Source organism: Hyperolius riggenbachi, chromosome 9, assembly GCF_040937935.1.
Source record: "Hyperolius riggenbachi isolate aHypRig1 chromosome 9, aHypRig1.pri, whole genome shotgun sequence".
In the NCBI taxonomy this organism is placed as follows: domain Eukaryota; kingdom Metazoa; phylum Chordata; class Amphibia; order Anura; family Hyperoliidae; genus Hyperolius; species Hyperolius riggenbachi.
Window position 1 is genome coordinate 120,162,480 of NC_090654.1, and position 27,298 is coordinate 120,189,777.

General features: G+C 45.5%; 1 protein-coding gene and 1 long non-coding RNA gene across 3 annotated transcripts in view; one reads left to right on the forward strand and one right to left on the reverse strand.

The window, feature by feature from the left end:
- The window catches only part of BMF (Bcl2 modifying factor), a 127,337-nt gene that overhangs the window by 68,372 nt on the left and 31,667 nt on the right, over positions 1–27,298 (forward strand). For both annotated transcript variants that reach the window (XM_068251677.1, XM_068251678.1), the window contains exon 3: positions 9,888–10,042. In XM_068251677.1, the coding sequence (XP_068107778.1) occupies positions 9,888–10,042 (155 nt within the window). The remainder of the gene's footprint in view (positions 1–9,887; positions 10,043–27,298) is intronic.
- The window catches only part of LOC137531721 (uncharacterized), a 34,624-nt gene that overhangs the window by 6,115 nt on the left and 1,211 nt on the right, over positions 1–27,298 (reverse strand). The window contains exon 2 of the long non-coding RNA XR_011023719.1: positions 21,903–21,969. This is a non-coding gene — a long non-coding RNA (uncharacterized lncRNA). The remainder of the gene's footprint in view (positions 1–21,902; positions 21,970–27,298) is intronic.

Here is a 27,298-nt window from a genome sequence, read left to right on the forward strand (position 1 = left end):
CGCTAATCAGATGTCAGTGCTGCAAGGCATGCAGGGTCAGCGACGGGGTTCCGGACTACATGAGGAGGAGAGCGGCGGACAAAGAGGAAGTGGGAGGGCTGGGGAGGAAGGAGGGGGGCATGACGCGGCGCTCTCTTTGCCTCTCCCTATTGGCTGTGTGCTCTGTGCTGCTCTGCATAGGGCAGCAGAGCAGCACAATCAGACGGTACGCCGGCACTGCATAGTCAGCGTCTGGCGTACTATTTTAAAATGCCGACGCGATCTACCCAGCAATCCTTCGCGATCTACTGGTAGATCGCGATCGACGCATTGGGCAGCCCTGCTCTATGCCTTTAAAGGATACCTGAAGTGACATGGGACATGATGAGATAGACATGTGTATGTGCAGTGCCTAGCACACAAATAACTATGCTGTGTTCCTTTTTTTCTTTCTCTGTCTGAATGAGTTACATTTCAGGTATGTAAGTGTCTGACTCAGTCCTGACTCAGACAGTAAGTGACTACAGTGTAACCCTCACTGATAAGAAATTCCCCTTTTTATCTCTTTCTTGCTCTCAGAAGCCATTTTCTGCTAGGAAAGTGTTTTATAGTTGGAATTTCTAATCAGTGAGGGTCACACTGTAGTCACTTCATGTGTGAGTCAGGACTGAGTCAGCCACTTACATACCTGATATTTAACTCTTTTAGACAGAGAAAGAAAAAAAAAGGAATACCGCATAGTTATTTGTGTGCTAGGCACTGTACATACAGTACACATGTCTATCTCATCATGTCACACGTCACTTCGAGTATCCTTTAAGAAACCTGATGGTTGCCAAGTAACCCAAACAGTAGGTAACATCATCCCAAGTATCCCTAGACTCATACATGTTTGGTAGAAGTACTCCATAATTCTGTTTAAAAATGTTTTTCTGGGATCTCTTTACTTTTTGAATTAAATAAATCATTATTCAGGTTTGTTTACAGAGCAATTATCACCTATATTTTAATCTCAAGACGTACTATATTGTAATGATTTTGGCAAGTTTAAGTACTCCCTAAGTATTACTGGCTGGTCTCCCCCATGTGTAATGTGTACCCCCCAGGCTCAACTATCCGCAGAGAGTCTCCTCCAGTGTCCTGAGTTTTCTCTACAACACCGCCAGAGGCCTGTACCACGTGGCCTGATGGCGCGCTCGTGGTCAAGCTGCCATTGGGTCACAAGGTACAGGCACCCTCTCTGGCAATAGAGATAAGGTTCTGAATACTAGGGGAGGCGCGCCAGTGGATAGTGGAGCCCGGGGGGTACACATTACATTACCGGGGGGTGCACAATACATAGGGGAACTCTGGGGGACCAGCAGGCAGAAGAAGTGCCGCTAGTATGGACAATTTCCAATTGATTGTGGGCAGAACGGTGGCATAGTGGTTAGCATTTTTGCCAGGGGCGTCTCACCCACCAGGCAAGTATAGGCGGTTGCCTGGGGCGCCATGAGGTGGTGAGGCGCCATGAGGTGGTGAGGCGCATTCCCCCGCCGCTGCTACCGTGACCATGTTTTTTTTTTTTATATTATATTACCTCCCGACTCAGTCCCCGGTGCTCGGCATGCTACCATGTGCTCAGCAGTGCCTCCACCTCCACTTCTCCCCAGCCAATAGAGCAATCAATACTGCTCTTCTCTGCCAGGCTCCTTCTTTAAAGCCGTGCCCCTTTTTCTCAGTAGCCACACACAGGGCAGGCCCTAGACTTTTTGCCGCCTGAGGAAAAAATGATTGCTGCCGCCGCCCCCCCCCCCCCCATGCGGGGGACCGCCGCCGCCGAGCTGGAGGGGTAGCGGGCAGGGCGGGGGTATTGGGCCTAGCAGCGGGGAGGGGGGGTCGGACCCCCCCCCCCTCCCTCGCCTGGGTCCCCCATCCTCCGCTCCCCTCCAGCCTTAAATAGATAAGAAGCGCAACTTGTAAGAGGCAGTGGGCGGGGAGGACTCACCTCTTCCTCGCTCGATCCAGCGTGCGCTCCACTGACGTCCCTTCCTGCAGCGCCGTCCACTTACAATACAGTGGGCGGCGTTGCAGGAAGTGACGTCAGTGGAGCGCACGCTGGATCGAGCGAGGAAGAGGTGAGTCCTCCCCGCCCACTGCCTCTTACGAGTTGCGCTTCTTATCTATTTAAGGCTGGAGGGGAGCGGAGGATGGGGGACCCAGGCGAGGGAGGGGGGGGTCCGACCCCCCTCCCCGCCGCTAGGCCCAATACCCCCGTCCTGCCCGCTACCCCTCCAGCTGGGCGGCTGGCTCCCCGCACCCACCGATGGGCGGATGCCGCCCCTAGAAATTTGCCACCTGAGGCAAAAGTTTCACCCCGCCTCATGAGCGGGCCGGCCCTGGCCACACAGGTAAAGTGTTTACCTCGTGTGGCCCAGCCTTTAACTCCGCCCCACGCCAGTCAAACCAGGAGCCAGCGGCCAGCCAGCTTATGCCCCTGACAGTCTGACCCCCCACCTGTGTCACTGGCTGCACACAGACACTGGAGCGAGACAGCCAGGGGAGAGATGCAGTCACAGAGAGAAGAATGTGATGTGTCTGTGTTGGAGCCCCGCCCCCGCACAAGACAGCAACACAGCCCGGGAGAAGGGAAGTTTCTGCTCCAGAGTAGTGATGGGAATTCCAGCTCTTTTCAGAGAATCGGCTCTTCTGAATCGGCTCCCATTAAAGAGCCGGCTCTTACGGCTCTGAATCGGCTCTTCATTAAATATCACTAAACACCACTCAGAATCGGAGTAAAAGCCCCGCCCCCGTCTCCATGACAATTCCAGACTGCTTCTCTGACTGGGGCAATCCCTCCTGCTACTACTCTGCTCCGCCCCATACACTCCTACAAGCTGCAAGAGGAGGACTACATCTCCCAACATGCCTCAGTGCACTTTATTGCAGAGCAAAGCAGAGCTCTGTGGGGCGGCTGAGGCATCGGCTCTTTCAAAACTGAGAACCGGCTCTTGTCGTTCGCAGCAAACGACCCATCACTACTCCAGAGATGATAAGCTACATGCACAGGCAGAAGAGAATGTATGCAGGCAGGCTGCTAAGAACACTTCCTGTCCTGTGTGCAGACTCCCAGTACTGTTATAACTGCTAGAATGTGCCCTGCTCTTTTGATACTAGAGTTTTCTTTGAAAGCTGGTTAGGCTGTAGGCTGGTAAAGCTGTAAACCTGTGCTTTAGTGCTGTGCTGTCTCTCCCTCTCCCCTCTCTGTTCCTCTGCCCCCTCTTCCATCTTATGCTGTCTCTACCCCTCTCTGTTCCTCTGCACTCTCTTCCATCTTATGCTGTCTCTCCCCTCTGTTTCTCTGCACCCTCTTCCATCTTATGCTGTCTATCCCTCCCCCTCTCTGTTCCTCTACCCCCCTCTTACATCTTATGCTGCCTCTCCCTCTCTACTCTTTCCCTCTGCTCGGATTACGTGTATTTTCTGGTGAAACGCTTCCACATTACGATTATTTTCTGACAACGCTGCCCCATTACGATTATTTTCTGGTGAAACGCTGCTGCCCTATGATTAATTTCTGGTGAAATGCTGCTGCAATAAGTGTATTTTCTGGTGAAACACTGCCACATTACGATTATTTTCTGGTGAATTACGATTCTGAATTACGATAATTACTATTATTTTCTGATGAAACACTGCCGCGTTATGATTATTTTCTGGTGAAATGATGCTGCATTATGATTATTTTCCTGGGGGGGAGGGGCTTGGGGGGGGGGGCGTCACAGGTTTTCTCGCCTGGAGTGACAAAATGACTAGAGGCACCCCTGATTTTTGCATTGCAGCACTTGGTACCCGGTTCGAATCGAAGCCAGGACACTATCTGCATAGAGTTTGTATGATATCCCTGTGTCCTCCGGGCAGCCCGTTTCCCCCCCTAAATTGACACTAGACTACGATACATACACTACACGATACATACAGATGACTATGATAGGGATTAGATTGTGAGCTCATCTGAGGGGACAGTTAAGTGTTAAGACACTATACTCTCACAGCACTGCAGAAGATGACAGCGCTATACAGATACTAAAACAATATAATAATAATAATTGATTTAATGCTGAAATCTATTGGAAATCTGTGGGCAGGTAATAGATCTCTCTCTCTGATCAGATGCGAGAGATATGATATCTATCTGATGGCCGATGTGGTGGTTGGGTAATGTAGGACCATCTTTAGTGACAGCAGCAATAACACCTACATTTACACCATAGACAAAACATCAAAACTGTATAACAGAAATTTAGATGCCTATAATCTTACACAGTATAACAGTATAGAAGAACGTGCATATGAGTTCCTACAATGCTTACAGTAAGGGCATGGATTATTTAACAACAAATACACATTTCTAAAATTGTTTTTGGCAAAGTGCAGCTGATACAACCTGAAGATGGAAAATAATATGGTTCTAATTATGACCAATGGCGGAATGCCATAATCCGTACTGACTGTGTGGGGATTGTTGCTGCCAGAACATGTACAAATAGTGTGGCGCTGCAAGCGGGAACGCAGGGCCTATGCCCGTCCTATCCAGATGTAATATCACTAGGAGAGGGGAGAGGGGACTGCAGTCCTGTATTCAGAAGGTTCAGTAAGATTCACCACCAACCTATAGCTAAGCTAACTTCATGTCTTTCTTATGAAGGGTCAGTATAACTAGTTAATGCCAATAATTCTTCAGATTTTATTTGTAGATAAATTGACATAATCAATGTGAAATAAAAATTAGATTTCTACTTTTGCCTGCTGCTTGTCACTACACATAAGCATGCACATACAGTATGTACAGAGCAAACTACATTTTTAAACCTTTGAATCATATTAAGGGTTTTTTTCTACCAAAAATTATTATTGCCATCTCAAATGCCCTGCGACTGCGATTTTCTTCATTTAAAACAAGCGCGTTTTTTGCCGTGATTTTCATCAACTATTGAAAAAGCTAATAGAGGCCAATTGCAAAGACAAGACAAGACAAGACAAATAACATTTATATTGCGCTTTTCTTCTGGCGGACTCAAAGCGCCAGAGCTGCAGCCACTAGGACGCACTCTATAGGCAGTAGCAGTGTTAGGGAGACTTGCCAAAGGTCTCCTACTGAATAGGTGCTGGCTTACTGATCAGGCAGAGCCGAGATTCGAACCCTGGTCTCCTGTGTCAGAGGCAGAGCCCTTAACCATTACACTATCCAGCAAAGCCTACAAAAAATGCAGCATGCGGTGCGATTGGCCCAAAAAATTGCGGCAATCCAAAAATGCAGCCAATGGAAAAGGGTTCTAACCCTATTTACACCTATATACAAAAATAGGGTAGATTCAACACAATTCTCTGTTGTTTTAACTCAGTTTTTTGAATTTTGCTGCTTTTACTTTAGCATAATCAGTGCATATGCTGGCTGGATAGTATACTGGCTAAGTCAGCATCTTTGATATAGGAGACCAGGGTTCAAACTCTGGTTTGAGCCAGTAACAAATCCGTAGCAGGGTTTTCAGTAAGACTCCACTGTGCCCTACTGAGCATTGGGAATGGTCAATGAGATGCAAACTATTCCAAGTGGCAGGAGTATGCAAATTCTGGATGCACATTTAATTAATGCAGCTAGAAAATAAAATCCTGCCAGGGTGGAATTTGATTCATTTTCACGCTGCATAAATTTGCATTAATTTGTATAATCCTGAATCGACACGGAATGATTCGCATCTCACTGACCATCCCTACTGAGCTAGCATTTAGCTTCATGAACATTCTTTGAACTGTTGGTGGTTAATCAAAACATTACGCAGTAAGCTTTCATTGAGAACACCCTGGTGAACTGTGCTTTTGTTATTTAAAGTAAACCCTACTGCATCTTTGACTGCAGTATGGCTCATTTTGTGTTGATTGTAGCCTGACTCCTGTCTTGTAGATTTCTGTCTTGTCGCAATGCTTGAAGTTGGGTCCTAGTATACTACTTAATGCACCACTGCAGTCTACCTAGTAACAAACGGAATATTACAGTGCCCTTATAAGTTATCCAAAATTAAAGGAAAATAAGAAAAGGGGGGCAAAGAGGCTAGCTTTCTCACTGTACAGAACTGGAATTCTTAGAATCCAGAACTGGAATCCCACGTTCCAAAATTATACTAACAATATCATTGAACCCCTCCTGAAAATGTTTTCTGTAATAACTCTTTAGTAAAGTAAATAGATCTTGTGATATTGTAACACATTGACGAAAGAAACCATTTACCACAGTCATATAGTCTGTGCTTTTATTTTTTCATATGTAACACTTGTCTAGTTGATGGCTCCAGGGATCCTTGGATGGAGTGGCTGTGGAGGACCAAAAAACTGTTATGAATCGTCTTGGACCTTATAACTTGGGTTTAGTAGGCAGTTAAGCCTTTATATTATACTTTTGGGTGAAGGATCATTGTTTGATGTCTTGCCTGTATTGCAGAGAAAGATGATTTTGTCTGAAAAGAGAAACTGTAACCAAGGATTGAACTTCATCCCAATCAGTAGCTAATACCCCTTTTCCCATGGTAAATCTTTTCCTTTTCTCAAACCATCAATCATCAAATCACCAGGGGGCTCTGTATGGCTGATATTGTAGTGAAACCCCTCCCACAGTGTGATATCAGCACAACGGTGCTAACATCACACTGTGGGAGCCTTGTTGCATTATGGGAAATAACAGCTGTTTCCAACTGCCAAAAAAGCAGCATCTCCTTCCACAGACATCACCTGCCAGCATTAAAGATGTCACCATGTGATACGTTTCAGAATGTAAATCAGAGAGAGGAAAGATTTTACAATGGGCAAACACTGACTTAATCATTTATAAATAATTATTGTAAAAACTAAGCACTTTTTTTCATTACATTATTTTCATTGGAGTTCTTCTTTAAGTGAAGGACTGTCTGCTTGATTAAAATGTCTACATTTGCCACATCCAATATGCAATTTACCTGTAGCCCTGGTAGTATAGATGATCTCCCTTATTGTAGGGAAGCTACCGTATATACTCGCATATAAGCCGACCCGCATATAAGCCGACCCCCCCCCCCCCCAGTATAGCTAGTATAGTGCCCAGTATAGGTAGGTAGTGCCCCCCACCTCCCCCCGCGGCCGCCGCTGCTTTTACCTTAGCCGGCGCCGCTTCTTCTATCCCCCTCCTCTCCGGCTCCGTAATTCACAGCAGCGCTCTTCACGGCAGCTGCTGTGATGAGGCAGGAAGCAGTAGAGAGCGCGGCTTCCTGTAGCGGCGATGTGTATTGCCATTACTATGGGAACCGCTCTCTCTCTCTACTGCAGCTGCCGTGAAGAGCGCTGCTGTGAATTACGGAGCCGGAGAGGAGGGGAATAGAAGAAGCGGTGCCAGCTAAGGTAAAAGCAGCGGCAGCCGTAGGTGGGGTGGGGGGAGCAGGGGGGGGGCGCGGACCACGACTCGCATACAAGCTGACCCCACAACTTTTGACCCACTTTTTGGGGGTCAACATTCGGCTTGTATGCGAGTATATACGGTATGTTTTCTGTGAGTTGCGTACTCCTTAATATTTTTTAGTGCATATTAGGCTTTATTGAGGGCAGGATCTCACTTCCCCATGTTTGGAAGCAGTTCCTTATTTTTGGTAAGTCTTCTGATACTTATTTACATTTGTGTTGAGCACATGATTTAATTTAGGTCCACCCACTGACCAAGCTCTTCTGCTTACAGAATCACACAGGAACTCAGCCTTCAGGTATACAGCTTACTCATTGCTCTACCACGAGTTTCTGTTAGATTGTAAGGGCTCGTTTCCACTGTTGCGACGCGATTTCGCCGGCATTCCGACGCTTGTAAAAACGCATGCAGATGCGTTTCCGCATGCGTTTTTACCCGCGATTTCGCATGGCAGGTTGCTATGTGAAATTAACCATGACACTGCCAGGGCAAAATAAAATTGAAAAAGGTGCGAAATCACACGCGAAATCGCGGGTAAAAACGCATGTAACAAACGCATGCGTTTTTACTATTAAATACATTAGCGGCGATTCGCATGCATTCCACTCGCAGGCGAATTCGTTGGCTCTTTTGTGCGTTTTTTTACCGCTGAAAAAAACGCACCTCAACAACGCTACAGTGGAAACAGGCCCATCCACTTGCATTACATGTGCGAATCTGCATGCGTTGGACGCATGCAGATTCGCGATAGTAGAAACGAGCCCTAAGATCACAAGGACAGATTTCTTGAAAACTACTGCATATTTTGTTAGACATTGTCTGCATCAAGTATTGTCACAATTATGGTGTATACCACTTCTCTACCCCACACTCATGTTTTTATCTTACTTAAGCATCACAGATGAAAAGCGCAATATAAATGTTATTTGTCTTGTCTTGTCTTGATGACCATGATGATGCTATATCATGCCCCATTAATAATACCAATACGATGTGTTTAATGATAATAGAAATGTATTCATGCACAGTTGCTGGTATTCCTCTGTATAAGAGTGATCCTCAAACTTGGCAGCCAGGTGGTCACCAACCTGCTGGTCATCTTCAGTTCCACTATCTCTCACTGAGGGCCATCCAGAACATCAACACTTCCTGTAATGCACCAATGACAGCCATAGATAGTTTTTGTTGCAATGAAGCTGTGGATGGGCATACCTCAGTGAAAAGTTGGGTGCTTGATATTGTGACCTAGGCACGTGTCACTTAGCAAAGTCTTTTTCCAATATATCAGCACACCAGATTAGTTGGGATCACTCTCTTTTATTGAGCCCTCAGTATCCACAAACAAGTAGCTGACAATTGTTTCAGGGGCCTCGTAGGGTCCCCCTTTTATCAAGACGTGAACCACACGCCTAACAATTGCCGGCTACTTGTTTATGGATACTGATAGATAGTTTTTGGGGAAATCTGGCCAGTATTTGTGAGTCAGTCATGTTTCACAATAATACTAACCTCTTCAAAGATGCCTACCCCACCTCACCGCTGCTCTAACTCTCTCTGCTGAGTCCTACCTCCTTTTGTGTCACCACCCCCTCCCTCTAGATTGCAAAGCTTTGGCAGGGCCCTCCCTCCTTGTGTATCATACTTGATTGTGCACTCTACCCACAAAATAATGTGAACTTGTATTATAGGGACTACTACTCCAGTGTATGATCTGGCATTGTGTATCTTATTGCTTATTACCTGTAATGCGCTGTCAGTCACCCCTGTTATCATTGTCTGTAATCTTATTTATTGTACAGCGCTGTGTATTTGTTGGCACTATATTATATAAATCCAATAAATAATAATAATACTAGTGGACCATTGCAGGACTCTTGTAGCACAGTCTTAACACAAGTGGGAAGATTTTTTTTTCTGTGACTACTTGCACTTATCTGTGTCTCCTTAGTATCTAGCCTAAAGCTCCGTACTCACCACCCGACGGGTCCTGCGATGTCCCCTTGATGCCTCCTCATGCCGGCAGGTAGGCACGACGTCACGTAGCAAAGGAGACTTCAAGCGATTGCGGTACTTTGCATGGGAGTCATCGGCTGTGACGTTTGCGTGTTTGCACACATGTACCCACGTCGTGATATCATGGAAACGATCGCTCAACGCTCAAAAAAATAACCGGTCGTCGGGAAAATCATCAGGAAAATTTCAACGTGGGTACATAGCTGAACATTTGTATCTGCTCTAATCATCTCCATCTTCTCACTCCTGAGAATGCATCTGTAGACAATAAAGAAGCAACAACCATAAAATATAATGACCATGACTTTGGTGATTGGGGCAACCAGGTTACACAATTGTTTTCAAGCAATGTCAGTAATAACCATTTGATTCCAAATTGTACTTCCATAAATGATAAATTACAGTGACGGGTCATATCTGTGTGTTCCAGGGAATGCTGGATACCGGTTACACCAGCCAATAGACATAGACACGCGACTAGGAGAGGAGACAGAGCACAGGAGAACAGAGCAGAGTGCCGAGAGGCGGATTGCCTGGAAATTACAATGCATTGGAGATCAGTTCCACAGACTTCACTTACAGAAGGTAAGCCCGGATTTCTCACCTATAAATGTAACTACATCAATTTCAGAGAGAAACACTAAGGAGTTAATTATGACGATATAAAAATAGAAAACGTATTAATGCAATTATGGATTTACAACATGATAAGACAATTTATTGCAGCAATATAACGCGGCAGCCAACACTAATGAAACTGAATGCATGATGTAACAATCAGAGCGAACAGTAATAGTCAGTCACCACCATACTTGACTCAAAGGAAATCTGACTTGTTGCCTTTGGCCTAGAAGGTCCTTTGCTGGGAATTAATGATGTGTTTTTGGATATCTGCCCCACTTATGTGCGAAATATCTAGCGTTCAGGATCACAGGCTCCACCCTTGCCTCTTGTGACTTAGGCAAATTCCCTCTAGTTGGGAACAGTGCAGCCCATATTGTAGACTTACGAATGCACTTTGCAGCTCCTCAAAACAGTGTATGTCACATATCCCTTGCCTGCAGGGGTGCTCTGATACCCCTAAAATCTGAATTGATTCAGATCCAGATACACAGATATCCGGATCCGAATCGGATATCTGAATCCGAACTTTTGGGTATCCGCGTAGAATAGGATATCCGAACCCAATATCTGGTCGGATTCAGATATCCGGATAAAATGCCTCCAGAACGTTTTAGAAGGTAAAAAAATTCTCTCTCTGTCTCTCTCTGTCTGTCTCTCTCTCTCTCTCTCTCTCTCTCTCTCTCTCCGAACTGAACTGAATTTTGCATTGAAAACCTTCTACTCGGATACCAGAATGAAAAATCCGACCAAGATTTCGGATTTCAAATAGAAATCCGAATTAACTTGGATAGTGCTATTCAGATTTGCACAGCTATCCGGAATCCAATCCAAAGTTCGGATAGGCCAAAAAAATTCGGATTATCTGGGTAGTTCGGTTACCCAAATATTGGATGAGCACCACTGCTTGCCTGACCATTGTGGTGCGGCATCAGGAAATGCTCCTTGCCTCAGTTTTTCACGCACTGCTTAAAGGACAACCGAGGTGAGGTGTGACATGATAAAACCAAAAGCAAAAAAATGACCAGCACTTGCCAAATGCTTAAAAAGCAGATTATTTATTCACAAAAAATTAAGAACAAAATGTAGCCATGACATCCGGTCTTCCAGAATGTAATTATAGCTCAGTAGTAGTAGTAGCTCTTAGTCAAGTAATAGCATGCTATCACTTGACAAAAAACGGTTGATCCGTTCGAAACGGCGACAGTCCGTTGTGAGCAGAATTAGGCTGCAATGAAGGCGTAACCTATACCTGAGGAGATCTTCATGCATCTGTATGCAGCTAAGAGCTACTACTACTACTGAGCTGTAATTTCATTCTGGAAGACCGGATGTCATGGCTACATTTTGTTCACAATTTTTTTGTGAATAAATAATCTGCTTTTTAAGAATTAGGCAAGTGCTGGTAATTTTTTTGCTTTTGGTCTATATCAAGTCTGTGCTAGCCACACGGACTAGACCTTGCACAGCCATTGAAGCAAGATAGGTGTGCTGTCCGAGAAGTTGAAAGGTGTGACATGATAGACATGAGATAGACATGTGTATGTAAAGTGCCAAGCACACAAATAAAAATACATTCATATATTTGTACTCTGGCATACTTCAATGAAGGACAATATGGGGAAAAGAGGTGCGCTGGTGTGTGTATAAAACCAGTTAAAAACAGAATAAAATGGAAAAGATTGAGGAAGCAGGCTCAGACCCGCGAAACGCGCTGCCTGTGCAAAATAAAAACTTTTTGTTTACACAAAAGTTTTCATCACTGAGGTAAGCCACCTCAATCTTTTCCATTTTATTCTGTTTTTAAATGGTTTTATACACACACCCGGGCGCCACTTTTCCACATATTGTGCTTCTGAACACCCCCCAACAGAGTCTGTTGGTGGGGTTGAGACAGACCACAAGTGGTCCCCACCACATTGGAAACCTGTCACTTCTATCTAGGAGAGTGACCGCATCCAGGTCCATCCGGACCACCCCAAGTGGAGTCGAGTTCATTGTCTCCACCTGCTTCCTGTGGGTGGTTGCCCTGTTTGCAACCCATCTTTGTGAGTATGTAAGAGTGAACAGAGGTGCCAGCAGAGGCGCTATTCGTGACCTTGAGACTATACTGTGTACTCCTATCTGTTTATTGCCTGAGGAAGCGGGAACATACCCTTAAAACGCATTGCACTGTTTGTTTTGGAGTATATTAATAAACCTGCTGTCATAAAACTGACGGTATCTTGTCTGCTTCGTGGGAGGCGAGTCCACCACCACCTCCTGAGGGATTTTAAGCCTTTTAGAACTTTTTATCCTGCTGGCGCCTCTGTTCACTCTTACATTATCAATATCCACCCCTGGTGGAGGGGTTGATCCCCATTTTTCCTTATCTACAGAGAGTGACTTTTAATCTTGAGTGAGGACAGGTGCCTATACAGTGGTTGCCTAGGCAGTAACCCACGTTTGTGAGCATATACATTATTTACTTTTCATTTCCAACCCCTTGTTTTGCCTACTACACTATATTGGGCTCTCGGTATTTATTTTGTCTTTTCGTCTTTGTGAGTAGAGCATCCATTTCCTTTTTATTACAAATACTGTACCTAAACATATTGCACTACTGGGTGTAATACTTGTGTGCATAAGCAATACTGTCTGTTTACAAATCATAGGTGTAATGCTTGGGGGTTAAACTTTGACCACCCAGAGCAGCATGACTGGTAGCTGATTAATGGAAGAGGCTACACAGGCTGCCCAGAGCAACTGTAGCTTCAATGAAGGTGTCATTAAGCAGAGACGATGAAACAGTAAAAACTTACAAACTAGATTTAAATATAAAATAAAACTGTGGGATATGTAAAAAAGTCATTTTTTAGGAGAAGGAGGATAGATGCAAATGTTTTTGTTTTTTTTCATCAGTTTATTTGCACCTCGGAAGTCCTTTAATATGGGTAACATGTGGCTTTGGAATCAGTAGATCTGATGCTTGCCCATACTTGGACATGTAGTGCTGTATTCTGCAGTGTTATTGTTGCTTCCTTCCTCTGCAATTCACCTGACCCCAACCTGTCTTTATGTAAGAAATCAATATCGTTGAAAATTTTGCATCAACAATTGGATATTAATAAATACAACAATGTCTATTTCCTGTAGCTTCTGTGTAGTCGTTTGGCAAAAGAAGTCCGCATCAACTACAGTATAAATAAAGTTTATATTGTATGTGAGATTTGCAATGCATGTACAGACATTTTTAATAAAAAAAAAGATATTTGCACAACATTTAACAGTATAAAAACATAAACCACAAACTATCCACACAATGAATACATAACTTCCTAGCTTTGTGCAGCTTGCCAAGAACTTCTAAAGTACATACCATATTACACAAACCCTATAGCTCCTCACCCAGCCGGCATCAGCTCCAACAGACCAAGCCACGGGCGTAACTACAGGGAAGCAGTCCCTGCGACCACGGGGGGGATGCAGAGCTGTAAGGGGGTCCCAACTACTACTTCACTCCCTCTGATAAAGGGGTGCGACTTTCAGATAAGGTGTTTTTTCTGGCCACACTTATGAAGATTACACACGTCCACACTTCTTGAATGACCCATGCAAGATGCCCCTCCCAGGCTGTGAGGGTCACGAAAGGGTAGAAAGATAAAGGGTGTAAACATTGAGGGGCCGCATCAAAGTTTTGCTGGGGGGAGGCATGATTTATAGCTATGTCCCTAGACCAAACCACAAGAGCACAAAAATTATTTTGTCACCTGATGCAAAGAGACTATTCCCCTCGACTCCATCCCCTCTGCACACCACACTTCCCTTTTTGGAGTCTCGGGGATTGGCCATCAACAAAAGCTGACTCAAATGCAGTCCATTTCTTACACATTTATCGGATATAGTTTTCCTGAGGCCTAACACTAGCCTTTCCCCCAATGTTATCCACTTTCTGATGCTTCACAGACCCCTGACCTTAACCCCTTTTTGACTTTCAACACAAACTCCCCAACGTTATAACGTCCCTGCCACCTAACCTCACACCAGCATTAATCCTTAACTGCTTCCCGATGTCTAAGCTTTTCTCAAGGGGAATCTCACTCTTTGTCTTGTTATGGCCTTATCTGTGTAATATGTTTTCTGCATCTAGTAGGCAGTAAGATTTTTTTTTCTTGGGGGGGGGGGGGGGGGAGTAGTAACTGGAGTGGACTTGACAAAGAGAGATGAGGTGTGTGTGGAATATAAGGCTTTACACCAATGCTGAAAATTGCCAGTTCAAGTGTGCCACTTATGTAGGATTACTCATGGTTGCAGATGTTAGTCACATAAAGGTGGGAAATAAACCTGCAAACTTGTGAAGTGGAATGATTTGAAAACAGCTCAAAGTATTTGCAGACGACACATAATACATTCTGCAAGATTTGTTCTTTCACTGTACGTACAGTGTGATGGTGATATGAGTGGTGTACTGTACACATCTGTTGTGTTGTGCTACGTAAGAACCACACTTGACCTGCACCTGACTCACACCTGATCCTCTACCTGATTTGTTTGTAGGCCCCTTGCCTGCACATGTCCTACAAAGGGTTGGAACTCCTACCCAGCTCATGCCGTAGCTACCCTCACCTCAGTGCAGAGTGCACATTGGAAGCATGCCTGCCCTGTTTGCTCAGCATGCAGTGGACTCAGTATACTGAACCTACCCAATCCTGTCAGGTCTTTGTCATTGGTCCTCTTAAGTTGTTTTGCTGCTGCTTCATCCTCCACTACCGTGTGTCATTTGACCTTGAGGATTGGCGATATGTCACTTTATGCATCTAGTATGGAATAGAGGCAGAGCTAAATGGCTGAGGAGAATCACCGGAGGACAGATGCCGCTTAAGTGGATCAGGTAGCCATACTGAATTAACAGTTTGCTTTGCTCAACAAACTTTGAATGTTGTTGGAGGTGGAGGGCTGGCACGCTTCCACTGCGAGGTCACAGTCAGAACACTGCAGGGAAGAGAGAGCACATGCACAAATTTCAGCGGGTCTACCCGTATCTGCCACTCCAACTGTCCACCAAACTTGACCTTACAGTACACCTGAAGCGATATATGGGTAGATCGACCAATAGGCATATCTTTCTGTGATAGAATCTGATTGGTGAGAGATCTGTTGGCTGCCCATACACCGAAGACCGATTCCCAATAGATTTCTTTGACAGTGCTTATTTTGCCCACCTGGCCAGCACCCAAATGAAAATTCCCCCTCCCCCCTTTCCTGATGCCGATGCATTGTAAAGTGTCTCTCACACTGTCTCCTTGAGCACCGCTATCACTCAGAGCCACCAGGTGGTGGCACATGTACCACGTGTACACACGGGTCTGGTGCCACACGGGGAGATGGTGGGGTAGACTGGGAGTCACGTCAGCTGGACACTTGAGTTTTTACACTGCACAGTCATTACCTTCTCGCACACACAATTGTCCATGTGGGTCCAAGGTCTTCAAGCTTGCTGGATCGATACATTCGACCAATTTAGGACCAAAATAGGTTGAATCATTGATCGAACATGCTTGTTCATCACCCATGTTCATTTGATTTGATAAAATAATCGAATCAGATGGTTGATCAGGCCACACAATTGCTAGATGTATGGCCACCTTTCGGGACAGAGGATTAGCAGGACATACAGAGCTGGAACAAGGTCCTCCAGCACCCAAGGCTGAGACATCAAAGTGCCCCCCTCCATCCCTCCCAACCCAGCCAACACACACTGATTGCTATTAGAGTAAGAGGCGCCCCTGGGCCCCCAACATCTTAATCTATAGTTATCTGGCTTGCAGTCGCTGCCATGTATCCCCTTTCCTTATGTTTTTTTCTGCTTTAAACACAATAGGGGAATGATAGCTGAGTGAGTTGTGCGTCCCCTTCTACACTGCGCCCTGATGCTGGAGCCTCTCTCGCCTCGGCCCAGCCCTGAGGACATATGTTAAATATTTTGGCTTTCATTTTCTTCTCACTTCATGTGTACTTTAATTTTGGGCAACCTGCTGGTCCCCAGCCCAGTGTTTATCTGTAGTGTTATGTATCAATCACATGTGTGCAGCCCATTTCTTAATCCGCTTTCTGTCCTTTACTGCTAACCTTAGCCTGCTGAAGAGTTGCACTTGCAGAACAGGTTTTACAGAAATCTGACCCTTTTCTGTTATTACGCAATGTTGCAGCTGCATCACTTTTGTAAGGCAAGAGATGTTGTCAGAGCTGGAGTATGGGGGGAGGGGGGGGGGGGGAGGGGAGGGGAGGATATCTAATTTTAAGAGAATAAAAAATAAAAATACAGGAAAGGTCAAAAAGATTAAACCACTCCCTGTTCTGGTGAAGGTTAAACATGACTTTCTATGAGTAACTGACATTGGAGGGCAGGCTGGCGTACACTCTTGTTTTACTCTAATAATAATAAATGACAGAGAACCATGATTTTCCAGATCTTTATCTGTTTAGTTCTCGCTGAACATTAAACTCTTACTTTGCGCTAACCTGTAATTTAAATCTCTGCATCTGCCTGTGATTCCCTGGAGTGTACGAATGTTCACAATTAGATGCAGGCAGTTTATACTGCCAACCCTCTGTGAGCTTGCCTGAAATTGGCCACAGACATGCAGAGTGTCCTCCTCGATTAGCCCTCTAGTATTACAGTGCTAGGATGTGAAGTTCAGGTCCCACAGAGGTCACTGTCAGCATGGAGTTTGTGCAAATGTCCCCAGATGCTTCAGTTTCTTCTCACAGGCAGAGGCTAGTGGTAGTTAATTTAAGCACCTTTGTGGGACATTGCTGGCACATAATGCGCTTTGGGATTACAGCAGGGTTCCAGGATAAAACACTTGCTTTTTTAAATGTGGATGTTATCTGTGTTACAACAACAAAGCCTCATACACACGCTCAACAGCAGTCTTTTATGCAGCACAATTATCAAACAACTTTTGTTGTGGAACAAGTTGAAACAACCAAAAAAAGGTTGCTTGCTATTGTTCACACAACTGATAAGACTGATAAAACGTCAATCCAAAAGCTTTGTGATTTTTGCTAAGGTCATTTTTGTGATTATTGCTAAGGTCATTTTGTGATTTTTGCTAAGGTCAGTGAACTCAAACAAAAGTCTGTACATACTACATACCACTGCCTGTAACTGAAATGCTCTTGTCAACAATTTTTTCTGTGCTAAATGCTAAAAAGTATTCCATTTTCTCCCATGCCACCTTTGGACACACACACACACACACACACACACACACACACCACACACACACACACACACACACCACACGCACACACACACACACACACACAGACCACACGCGCACACACACACACACACACCACACGCGCGCACACACACACACACGCACGCACACGCACGCACACACACACACACACACACACACACACCACACGCGCGCGCGCACACACACACACACACACACACACACACACACCACACGCACACACACGCACACGCACACACACACACACACCACACGCGCACACACACACGCACACACACACACACACACGCACACACCACACGCACACACACACGCACACACCACACGCACACACCACACACACACCACACGCACACACACACACACACACACACACACCACACGCACACACACACACACACACACACACCACACGCGCACACACACACCACACGCACACACGCACACACACACACCACACACACACACAAACACACACACCACACGCACACACACGCACACGCACACACACACCACACGCACACACACACACACACACACACACACACCACACGCACACACCACACGCACACACACACACACACACACACACACACACACACACACACACACACACACACACACACACACACACACACACACACACACACACACACAGCACACACACACACATTATCCCACATACCTTAAAGGGCAACTGAAGTGAAAGGTAAATGGAACCTGCCATATTTATTTCCTTTTAGGCAATACCAGTTGCCTGGCTGTCTGCTGATCCTCTGCCACTAATACTTTTAGCCATATACCCTGAACAAGCATGCAGCCGATCAGATGTTTCTGACATTGTCAGATTTGACAAGATTAGCTGCATGCTTTTTTCTGGTGTTATTCAGACACTACTACCGCCAAATAGATCAGCAGGGCAGACAGGCAACTGGTATTGGTTAAAAGGAAATAAATACGTCAGCCTCCATATACCACTCACTTCAGTTGTCCTTTAAAAGAAAAAACTGAAAAACCCTAACTAGCAGTAAACCACCACTTGCCCATGAGAAATGCAGAGGACACATGGCCTTTGCTTATGGTAACCTATCGGTTGCTCATGTCTATGTTCTTACCTGCTATAGAAAGCTGACAGCTGGTGTCTGGTTGGCACCACAAGGCAAGTTTCAGTTTCCTTTTCTAGTTTCTGTAAATCATGGGCTGCAGACTTCTGAGAGTCATACAGCTCTTGGGACACCGGTTCCAATTACTGATCTACAAAAGTTTTATACAGTGACGAAGCTGACACTGATTTCCACTAAATGTGAATGGAGAATTTTAAAGTATAACCAAAGTCAGAAGACCTAAACAGGTGCATAGATATGGATGCTTGTTAGACATAAATGTTAAAACGCTTTAAGGGCTAGTTCATATTGGAGCGTTTTGGTGAGCGTTTCAGCGCGTAGCTGTCCCCTTGCAATCAGCAAAGCGCTGTGACAAATGTATACCTATGGGAACATTCTCACTGCAGTTCTTGCGATTTGCATTAATCACAGAATCATTGTATGAAGCACTTTGGCTGCGATCAGGATGTGATTCTCATTTTCATGAACAGGAAACGCCAGGGCCGGGACGACACAGAGGCCCGAGAGGCTCCGGCCTCTGAGCGGCAGGTCATCAGGTCAGGCTCTCAAAGGCCTTTTCAAAGGCCTTTTTAATCCTCAGGCAGTCCAGGAAAAAAAAGTTTATTTTCCCACTGTCCAGAGAGACACAGCTAAGGGAGGGGAGATAAAAAGCTCTTTGCACAGTTGTTCTGAAAGACTGCAACTGATAAGGAGTCATACATAGTTTAGATTAGTAAGATTGGTAGACAGTTCCTAGCACAGCAGTAAAAGGTGCTCAGCTGGTCTGGTTTGTTTTTTTAACTCCCATCATCCAACTGCTCCCCCAGGAAGCCGCCCAGTCACGCATGGCTGGCTGATGGAGAATGGAATTCTAACGGGAAGGAGAAAGGTATGTGTGGTGTGTGTATGTGACAGAGAGCAGCCCTGCGCCCTTTCCTCCATCCTGAACCTGTGCTCTGGAAGTCAGGGAAACAGGCTGTAAAGGCTTCTGTACTTCCCCCTACGCCCCTTCACTCCTAGTACTGATAAGGACCTAGACTTACAGAAATGACACTGCAGTGTCCTAATGCTGCCATGCTAGAGTAAAGGCAGCCATACATCTAGCGATGATGGGCAGATTTCACCAAGAGACAAATCTCTCTCTAATCCAATCTGATTAGAGAGAGATCTATCAGGTGCCCATACACCTCAGACCGATTCCCCATCGATTTTAGCATGACATCTCTTGGGAATCAGAGGACTCCCCTGCTTCTGCTGCATCCGCCACAACCCCCTAGTGTATAAATGTGCCCCCAGTGTGTATTTATACATAACCTGTCCTGTGTTGCCCACCGTGCTGTGCCCATACGTCTTCCGCTCCTCCATTTGCGCTTCACACACCGCTGGCATTTAGCACACGTGACATCACACATGCGTCACACACTATATGCTGGTGGCATGTGAGCCACAAATGGAACAGGAAGAAGCTGAAGATGTATGGGCACCGTGTGGTAAACGGCACAGGACAGGTAATATATAAATGCACACGTGGGGGCACATTTATACACTTGGGGCAACAGAACCAGGGGTTTTGTCGCATCCATTACTCGCACCACTTTACAAAGTACATAGTCGTGTCACTGACTGTCCTCTGATGAGCTCACTTTCTAATCTCTGCCATAGTCCTAATCTAATCTCCTACCATATTATTATTATTATTATTATGTATTTATAAATCACTGACATCTTCTGCAGAACTTTACAGGGTACATAGCCATGTCACTGACTGTCCTCAGAGGAGCTCACAATCTAATCCTACCATAGTCTAATGTCCTACCATATTATTATTATGTATTTATATAGCACTGACATCTTCTGCAGCACTTTACAGGGTACATAGTCATGTCACTGACTGTCCTCAAAGGTGCTCACAATCTAATCCTACAATAGTCATAGTCTAATACCCTATATTACTATTATGTATTTATATAGCAATGACATCTTCTGCAGCACTGTAGAGAGTACATAGTCATGTCACTGACTGTCCTCAGAGGAGCTCACAATCTAATCGCTGCCATAGTCATAGACTAATATTTTCACTATAGCAGGGGTCCCCAACCTGGGGGCCGCGGCCCCCTTGGTGGTCCCTGGGCAGTTTTTCTGAGGGGCCGAGTGTATATACTACACTCACAATCGGGGGAAAAAAGGCAGGAGGGGGACTGCCGCCGCCACTAACCACGACCCCCAAATCCCCGCCCCCCTCCCCCGGGCCCCAGAGAAAAGTTTGGTCGGTATAGGGGGCCCCGGGCTCAAAAAGGTTGGGGACCCCTGCACTATAGGATTGTTTTGGGGGGAAACCAGTTGACTTATTAGTATGTTTTGAAGATATAGGAGAATATGAAGTATCTGAATGAAATCTGGGGGCACTTATACCTGGCTTTCTATATTGGGGGAACCTATACCTGGAGTGATACTGGGGGCACCTATACCTGTACCTGGCTACCTAACTAGGGGGCCCCTATACCTGTTCCTGGCTACCTAACCAGGGGGCACCTATACCTGTACCTGGCTACCTAAAACTCTTAGCAAAAAAAATACTTCAAGTGATCTCCACTACTGATGATTACTGTATGCGTGCCAACTGCAGTCCTGTGGAGCCGCTCACTATATACACCACCCTGTAAAGAGGAACAATAACTGAGATGTGGCCGATGTGTGGGGGGGGGTTGCGCACTTGGGCAGCTCAGCCTCTGTTGGTGGTAGACCTTGTCCCGGCCCTGGGAAACGCAAATCATAACAAAAAAAATAACAACAAAATTGCCAATATTTTGTGAGTGTAAACCAGTGTGCACTTGTTTTCAAGAGATTTCTTGTTCAAGGCTACCCGAAGTGACATGTGACATGATGAGATAGACATGTGTCTGTACAGTGCCTAGCATACAAATAACTATGCTGTATTCCTTTTTTCTTTCTCTGCCTGAAAGAGTTAAATATCTGGTATGTAAGTGGCTGACTCAGTCCTGACTCAGTCCTGACTAATTGTGGCAGATTGCTGATGGGGGTTAGTAAAGGTTAGGTGTGTGTGTGTGTGTGTGGGGGGGTGATTAAGATTAGGCATAGGGGGGGGGGGGTGATTTTAAGGTTTAGGTGTTGGGGGACGGTTCAGGATAGGTGTGGAGGGTTTTTTTTAAGGGCTAGGTGTAGGGGGGACGGGTAAGGTTAGGTATGGCGGTTGTTGGGGGGGCAGTTTATCTTAGGATTGGGGGGGGGGTAGGTGTGGGGGAGGGACAGTTAAGGTTAGGCCTTGGTAAAGGGCGGGTTCTGTGTGAGAAAAGTGTTAGGTTAAGTTGTTGTAAAATATTGGTATTATTTATGGATATTTTATTATATTAATTATACTTTTACAACATAGAATATCGGTTATAAGTTTTACCAAGACTACTAGCGAAATTGATCGCCCAAATTTCCTTGCACCCTTTTTTCATGAATACGTACCATGAATGTACCAGTTGTCTTCAATGTTCCTCTGCTCCAGCCCACAGAACCCTTTACAAAATTCTGCCTGTGGGAACAGAAAATGCTCTTGTAAGCATTGTCATAAGGTGGCCATACACTGGTCGATGTGCCATTAGATCGACCAGCTGACAGATCCCTATCTGATCGAATCTGATCAGATAGGGATCGTATGGCTGCCTTTACTGCAAACAGATTGTGAATCGATTTCAGCCTGAAACCGATCACAATCTGTTCAGCTGCTCCTGCCGCCTGTCCCCCCCCCCCGTATACATTACCTGAGGCTGGCTCCCGGGCGTCTTCTCCGCACTGCACCGCACTGCTGTTCTTGCTCCATCCCGGCGCTTCCTGTGTTACTCCGTGACCAGGAAGTTCAAATAGAGCGCCCTCTATTTCAACTTCCTGGTCACCGGAGTGACACAGGAAGTATAAGCGTACACTGGGAGATGCGGAAATGCGGTGCAGCGAGGAGAAGAGGACCCCGGAGCCAGCTTCAGGTAATGTATACATGCTCGGATCGGGCCCGAATCGTACGCCGCAAGCGACGCGCTCCTACCGCCGGGCGATCGAGGGTAATTTCCCGCACGGCGCGATCGACGGTCCGATCCGATTTCGGGAGGGAATCGGATCGGCGGGTGCGTTTAGCGCAAGCGATTGGCAGCAGATCCGATCCCAGGATCGGATCTGCTGTCGAAACGGCCGTGAATCGAGCCAGTGTATGGCCTGCTTTACTTTTGTACTCACAATGTAGAGTGATGCCAATGACAGTGTAAGGATTCTGGCAGTATTGTGGATGAGAAAAAGGCCAGATAGCCCACTAGACCACTTCACAATAGTAGTATAATCAAAGTAGCATGAATTGGCTGTGACATCTTTACAACTATCTAAACTGACTTAAATGCATCCCCTTAAAGGAAATCTTAAATTTAAAAAAATGATTCTAACTTACCTGGGGCTTCTTGCAGCCCCCTGGAGTCTTCCTGTGCCCACGACACAGGTTCAAGTCCCTCCGGCCAGCAGCGTGACCCCCGCCAAGGTAGATGGCCACGCCCCTCCTCATCACTCTCCCATGGGCCGGGAGCATTTTGCACATGCTCAATACGTGAACCTCGCTACTGTGCATGCGCAGAGCGCTCCCGGCCTTGGGAGCGTGATCAGGGTAGTTCAAGGCCGCACATGTACCGACTGGCGGCAACAAGCAAGCTTTGCGGGGGTCACTGCTGCTGGTCAGAGGGACTTGGACTGGCATCATGGGCACAGGAGGACTCCAGGGAGATGCAAGGAGCCCCAGGAACGTTAAAATCATTGTATTGTTTGACTTAAGTGTCCCTTTAATCTCACTTCATTAAGTCTTTCTTGCCTCTGCCTGGGCCTGAGGTGTAATCATTTTTACTAAAAAAACATTGGGATAGTAAGGGTCTTGTCAGCCCGACCCCCCCCCCCCCCACACACACACACACACACACCCCACCCCTCCGTTTTTCATGTTTTATTGCCTCACAACTTGGAATTGAAATACTTTTGAGAGTTTGTATTACTTAGTTTATTGTGAAGCAAAACACATAACTATTCACCTCTCTAAAGTCAATAATTTGTGGAGCCACCTTAAAGGATACCACAACTGACATGTGGCATAATGAGATAGACATGGGTATGTACAGTGCCTAGCACACAAATAACTATGCTGTGTTCCTTTTTTTCTTTCTCTGCCTGAAAGAGGTAAATATCAGGTATGTAAGTGGCTGACTCAGTCCTGACTCAGGCAGGAAGTGACTACAGTGTGACCCTCACTGATAAGAATTTCCCCCTTTTTTATCTCTTTCTTGCTCTCAGAAGCCATTTTCTTCTAGGAAAGTGTTTTATAGTTGGAATTTCTTATCAGTGAAGGTCACACTGTAGTCACTTCCTGTCTGAGTCAGGACTGAGTCAGCCACTTACATACCTGATATTTACCTCTTTCAGGCAGAGAAAGAAAAAAAGGAACACAGCATAGTTATTTGTGTGCTAGGCACTGTACATACCCATGTCTATCTCAGTATGCCACATGTCAGTTGTGGTATCCTTTAAGCAGCAATTACAGCTGCAAGTCACTTTGGGTAATCTGACATCTTGTCACTGGAACTTGTGCCCATTCCTCAAGGCAAAACTGCACCACCTCCTTCATAATGGGTGGTTTTCACTTGTGAACAGCATTCTTAAAGCCTGACAACAGATTCTCTATTGGATTGAGGTCTGGACTTTGACAAGGCCATTCCAATACATTTAAATGTTTCCCCTTAAACACTGAGTGTTGCTTTAGCAGTACGCTTCGGGTCATTGTCCTGCTGGAAGGTGAACCTCTGTCACCGTCTCAAATCACTGGCAGACTAACAGGTTTTGCACGAGGATATCCCTTTATGTACCATCCATCTTTCCCTTGACCATGATCATTTTCCTAGTCCATGCTGCTTAAAAACATCCCCTGTTTCACTGTGGCGATGGTGTTCGTGGGGTGATGGGATGTGATCGCTTTGCAACAAGCATAGTATTTTCCTTGGTAGTTGAAAATTTCTATTTTAGCTAAGTCTCAACAGAGCACTTTTCTCCATATATTTGGGGAATTGCCCACATGCCTTTTGGCAAACTCAAAACATGCCTTCCTATTTTTAACACTAAGTAATGGCTTTTTTTCTTGCTACTCTTCCATAAAGCCCAGCTCTACGGAGTGTATGGCTTATTGTGGTCCTATGGACAGATACTCCAGTCTCTGGTGTGGGACTCTGCAATTCCTTCAGGGTTACCTTTGTTCTCTGTGCTGCCTCTCTGTTTAATGCCCTCCTTGCCCCCTCTGTGAGTCTTGGTAGGTTTGTTGTGGCACCACGTTATTTCCATTTGCAGATGATGAATTTGATGGTGCTTCGTGGGATATTCAAAGCTTTGGATGTTTTTTTATAACCCAGCCCGGACCTGTACTTCTCAACAACTTTGTCCCTGACTTTTTTAGAGAGCTTCTTGGTCTTCATGGTGTGATGCCTCTTGCTTAGTGTTTTTGAAGCCTCTGAAAAGGTGTGTTTATACTGACAGATCACTTTACTGTAGATTCCACTCAGGTGGACTTCATTTCACTAATGTGACTTTTGAAGGTACGGTAAATGGTTGCACCAGGCCTTTTAGGGGCTTCATGGTAAAGGGGGTAAATACATATGCCAGTGTTTCTCAAACCTGTCCCTGTGACTCCCCAATGGTGCACGTTTTGCAGGCAACCTCACCTATGCACAGGTGGGGTAATTAGTGTTTAAGCTACATGGAATCTACCTAGCTGAGACACTAATTACCCCACCTGTGTATATCTGAGGTTGCCTGCAAAACATACACCTTTGGGGAGTCTCGAGGAAAGGTTTGAGAAACACTGACATATGCACATGCCAATTTTCAGTTTATTATAAATGGCTCAGAATCGAGCCATGTATTCCCAGCATTACCTCGGTAGAGAAGACTTCCCCGTTCCCTTCCACCTTGCCGTAGCAGCACTGTTACCCCCTGATACTCGTCAACAGATCTGTGCTCATCCTCTTACAGGAACGAGCTTTGGGGTCCTAGCGCTTGAACTGGTAGGTTGAGGAGGACCCTCTGCCGAGGTAAGTATTTGACTTTGATTTTCAGTGTCACAAGGCTTCCTTTAATGTATTCCTTCCTAGATGGCCCATGCTGTGTTTACTTGACTAGCTCCAAAAGTGATGCCCTACAACTTCTTTTGTGTGCTCAGGCACTTTTGGTGTGACTAGGGATGTCACCTGACAGCTGTGAGGCATTACTAGCCAGGCCTAGGGATGCATGTTAGTGCAATGGCTGCTAATAGAAAAGAAAATTTGTCAGACAAGTAAAATTGTGCTCATCATGTCATGTGTATGCCCATTTCTTCACTTGCTAAAACTTTCAGCGAGCAATGAGCAATGCCTGAGCAGTGTTTATATGTGTGAAAAGTTGTGCAGCTTTCCCTTTTAGCAGAGCTGTGTGGATAAGGGTTGAACAGGGTGAGAGAACATGAGCGTGCTGTGGAAACTATCGGGTGGGGGGAGGAGGTATCGCGTGAGTAAAACAAGGGACAGCATGGCCGTGTGTGTGTTTTGTGGCTGCCATCTCCTCCCTGTTTATATCGTTTTCTAAATTTAGCTTCTGAGTCATAAGATAGTTCACTACCCACAATGCACTGCCAGCACCTGACTACTGCCTTTTTTTATATATCTTCTCAGCAAAGTGAATTTAAACATTGCCCTGAGGACACTGAATTGGTTTCACAGCATATTGTTTCATTTAGTTTAAGAGCTAAATCTTTTGAAAGTTACAGACAGAAAATAAATGCAGAATAGTATAAAAAGATTCTCATAACGGTCAGCTGTGGTGCTGACAAACTGTAATGGCGTTCTGTGAACACTGTTTCAGAGTTGTTGTTTTTTTTTCCTCTTGAATGTGCTACATACACTGTAAACTGGTGCTGAGAAATATGGAAACAGCCATTGCTTAACGCAGACAAATGACTACGTTGCTCAGATGTCTTAAGGGGCGGTTTCGTAAGGACGGGCTTCTAGCAGTGTCCCGTTCTGCGGCTAATCGTACAGGGGCTCTCAGCGGCTACCCATCGCGATCGTCTTTACGCGAAAACATGGCGGTAATCGACCCTGTGTGTTCAGGGTCGCCTAGATCGGAATGCCGCATTCGCTCAAACAAAGGTAAATGATACATGCTGCCTGATATAAATGCTGCCATTCACTTGAATGGGCTGTGAGTTTACGCTTGCGGTAAACTCCTGCCAAGTGTCCGTGTGAACCAGCCCTTAGTTTGCAGGCATTGGGCTCGATTCACAAAGCGGTGATCACCCAGTTATCACGCCTAAAAGACTTTAGGCGTGATAACCATTGCACCACGCTGGTAAAAAGACCCTTATCACACCTAAACTCAGTTTAGGCGTGATAAGTTTAGATAAGTTTAGATTGCGCGCAAAGTCCTGCGCGCAAAGCAGCGCCATTAAACCTTATGTGATGTTTCGCGCGCACCAGACTTTGCTAGCGCAAAACTTTTGATCAGCTGTGCACTGCGGTGCTAACCCAGTTGGTACTATAGTTATCACGCCTAAACTTATCACGCCTAAACTTATCACACCTGTTAGCACGCTTTTGTGAATCAAGCCCATTGACTGAAGCACTGACTAATTGGGCCCATGCATGGTACAATTATTTCATTATTTTTCGACTAGATTATTTAGTTCGATTATTCCGTTAGATCGAATATAAAGATTTTTCCAACATGTCCAATCTGATTTTTTATGAAAAAATTGCATAATCGTTTTTCTTGATCGGAAAAAAAGGATTCTTTTCAACTTTCCTTCAATTCGATCGTTT